Source organism: Cryptomeria japonica, unplaced genomic scaffold (assembly GCF_030272615.1).
Source record: "Cryptomeria japonica unplaced genomic scaffold, Sugi_1.0 HiC_scaffold_378, whole genome shotgun sequence".
Taxonomy (NCBI): domain Eukaryota; kingdom Viridiplantae; phylum Streptophyta; class Pinopsida; order Cupressales; family Cupressaceae; genus Cryptomeria; species Cryptomeria japonica.
Genome location: NW_026729199.1, coordinates 140602 through 143865, shown reverse-complemented (window position 1 = coordinate 143865; position 3264 = coordinate 140602). Strand labels below are relative to the sequence as shown.

General features: G+C 35.7%; 1 protein-coding gene across 1 annotated transcript; it reads right to left on the bottom strand.

The window, feature by feature from the left end:
- Positions 1 to 269: 269 nt before the first annotated feature.
- On the bottom strand, positions 270 to 2298 carry LOC131871206 (LRR receptor-like serine/threonine-protein kinase FLS2). The gene has a single exon (XM_059215932.1). It carries the CDS (start codon positions 2258 to 2260, stop codon positions 410 to 412), a length of 1851 nt encoding a protein of 616 aa, XP_059071915.1. The 5' UTR covers positions 2261 to 2298; the 3' UTR covers positions 270 to 409.
- Positions 2299 to 3264: the final 966 nt, after the last annotated feature.

Below are 3264 nucleotides of genomic sequence, written 5' to 3'. Positions count from 1 at the left end.
CAAGAAAATGTAAGTGAATTATTGCAACTGTTCCTGAATACATTACAATACTTATATATTTGAGCTCTTAAATCTGTAATCGTTCGTAGATTACTCAGTCTACGATAGATTCTATTTTATAAGAATCAATTTTCAAGACATTCTTATATATTCAGTCATTTTAATGGCGAGTCACATTTCATCTAACTTTAATATTATGATTAAATTTATAGACATACAGGGCCGCAATACAAACACAAGAAATACACACAAATGAAATTGTGATTTTTATTCTACTTCATAAGATTACATAGTCTCTACCACTTCTAACAAACTACGAGAACTGAAACAGCATGCTTATGCATTAATTACAAACAAGCGTGTCCACTTATACGTCCACTCAGGTGGTTATGAGAGCTTTTGATCAAATCTAACTAATCTCTCCTGACAGGAAATTGAAAGAAAGATAAACAAATTTCAAATTTTGTAACATCCCCAGTGTATCTAGTATCGGACCTTCAAATGCGTTATGGGAGAGATTGAGACGCTCCAGTGATACGCAGTGGGCAAGTGTTGTGGGAATCATTCCATGAAGCTTATTAGAAGAAATGTCTATTGCTTTAGCTTTTACAAGTTTACCTATTTCTTCAGGAAGAGGTCCCTGCAGAAAATTCGATGATAGATTCAAATAAAAATCAAGGTTTTTAAGATTTGCCATAAGTTCTCCAGGTATATATCCACTCAGGTTGTTGTGAGACAAGTCGACCAGTTCTAAATTTGGAGATAACTTTCCGAGGGAAACTGGTATGCTTCCGCTAAGCTTATTCCCCCATAGATTAAGCGTTTGCAAATTGATGAGCATCCCCACTTCAAAAGGAATATTTCCGGTAAGATTATTTTCGAAGAGCTCGAGCTGCTTTAGTCGGTTTAAATTCCCTATTTCACGTGGAATGGGACCCGTGAGATTATTGGCTAGCAATTGCAAAACAACCAAGTTTGACAAGTTTCCTATGGAGGAAGGGATGCTGCCCGACAACTGATTACCATAGAGGTAGAGGAATTGTACTCGGGTGAGCATGCCTATTTCAGGAGGAATAGGTCCATGGAGATTATTTTCTGACAAATCCAATTGATCTAAGGATGAGACATTTGCAATAGAGGGAGGAATTGTACCTGTTAAATAGTTTCCAACCAGGATGAGGTCAATCAGAGCCGTGAGATTCCCTATTTCCGGAGGAATGGTTCCGCTAAGATCATTATAAAAGAGCTCGAGCTGCTCTAGACGCTTTAAATTCCCTATTTCACGTGGAATGGGACCCGTGAGTTTATTGGCTTCCAATAGCAAAACAACCAAGTTTGACAAGTTTCCTATGGAGGAAGGGATGCTGCCCGACAACTGATTAGCATAGAGGTAGAGGAATCGTACTCGGGTGAGCATGCCTATTTCAGGAGGAATAGGTCCATGGAGATTATTTTCTGACAAATCCAATTGATCTAAGGATGAGACATTTGCAATAGAGGGAGGAATTGTACCTGTTAAATAGTTTCCAACCAGGATGAGGTCAATCAGAGCCGTGAGATTCCCTATTTCCGGAGGAATGGTTCCGCTAAGATCATTATAAAAGAGCTTGAGCTGCTTTAGTCGGTTTAAATTCCCTATTTCACGTGGAATGGGACCCGTGAGATTATTGGCTAGCAATTGCAAAACAACCAAGTTTGACAAGTTTCCTATGGAGGAAGGGATGCTGCCCGACAACTGATTAGCATAGAGGTAGAGGAATCGTACTCGGGTGAGCATGCCTATTTCAGGAGGAATAGGTCCATGGAGATTATTTTTTGACAAATCCAATTGATCTAAGGCTGAGAAATTTGAGATAGAGGGTGGAATTGTACCTGTCAAGTAGTTTCCAATTAAGATTAGATTCACCAACCTTGTCAACTTGCCCAGCTCAGCAGGAATACTCCCATGCAGTTCGTTGAAGGGGAGATACAGTGCAACCAGAGCTGTGAGATTCCCAAGCGCAGGAGAAATGACGCCCTGTAAATCCATAGCTCTGAGATTTAACTTAACCACCTGCTGCGAATTAGGAGAGCAAGTAACGCCGGTCCAATTACACATTGGAATAGTGGTATTCCAATTCGCTAGCGAATTATTGGGATCGGAGATGATTGCAGCTTTGAATGTCAACAGAGATTGATGATCAGGAGGAGCAGAAGATTGGAGTGGAGTTGAGAGTGAAAAGAGAAAAATCAACATTATTAAAAATAATGTGTATTCCATCTTCTTGAGATAAAGAATATGAAGACTCAAAATCTGTAATTCTGGGTTCTCAATGAATTTGAAAGGCCTCGGTGTATGTACTTATATAACTGCGAGATGTTGCGGAACAGCAGGACCGAAAATATCGGCCTAATTTAAGCATCGTTCAGCGTTCCACGTAAGCACTGTACGTTCTTTAAACTCTCGATACGTTTTTTGGAAATAATAATTATTATATGCAAATCCAATGTAATTATAAATTCAGAATCTAATTAAATTAGTCTAGATATCCTACATATCTATTTCAAAGTGGTCCCGAAGTGTTCATCTATTTTTTAAATAATATATTGAAAGTGTTTAAAATTTGATATATATATATATATATATATAAATGATTTTTTTCATCAATATATTTTTATTTTATATATAAGAATGTATTTGTACTTAAAAAAAAAATTACAATAGTAGGAGTTGTTGAAATATAGAAATTTAAAGAAAAAGTTGTGTTTTAGTGAAGTGGTATAAAATAGCCATTTAATAAACATTTCTAGATAGCAATGTTATGGCTTATATTTAACTCAATTAGAGTGAATCTAGTAAGATTATAATTTTGACTAAAACTGATTTTAATTAGAAATTCTTATATTTTCTAGTGCTAATAATTTTGCCTAAAGTGTGAATCATTTTTATACTTTTACCTTTAGATATATAAATAATAATAAGTATAATCACATGAAACTTCATAAAGAGACAACTTTCTTGATATCTTTTCTATTTAAAATCTATCTGTATTCCCTCCAAAGTGATGCATTCTAATTCCCATAAATAGTGCTTTGAAAAAAAACTCCTAAGAGTAAGAGACCCTATCTCACATTGAACATTTGAAATTACTTGGCACACTGAACATTATGTAGCTGCACAAATTGATACTGCAATTCTTTTAGCGGATTTCTTATTTGCAACCCTTTTTATGGACTGCTATTCTTTTTATAATTTTTATTTCAGCTTTCTTCAACTAAAAAATA

Bases quoted from the DNA above. Each gene is read 5' to 3' on its own strand.
- LOC131871206 (XM_059215932.1), bottom strand. From the start codon at position 2,260: ATGGAATACACATTATTTTTAATAATGTTGATTTTTCTCTTTTCACTC.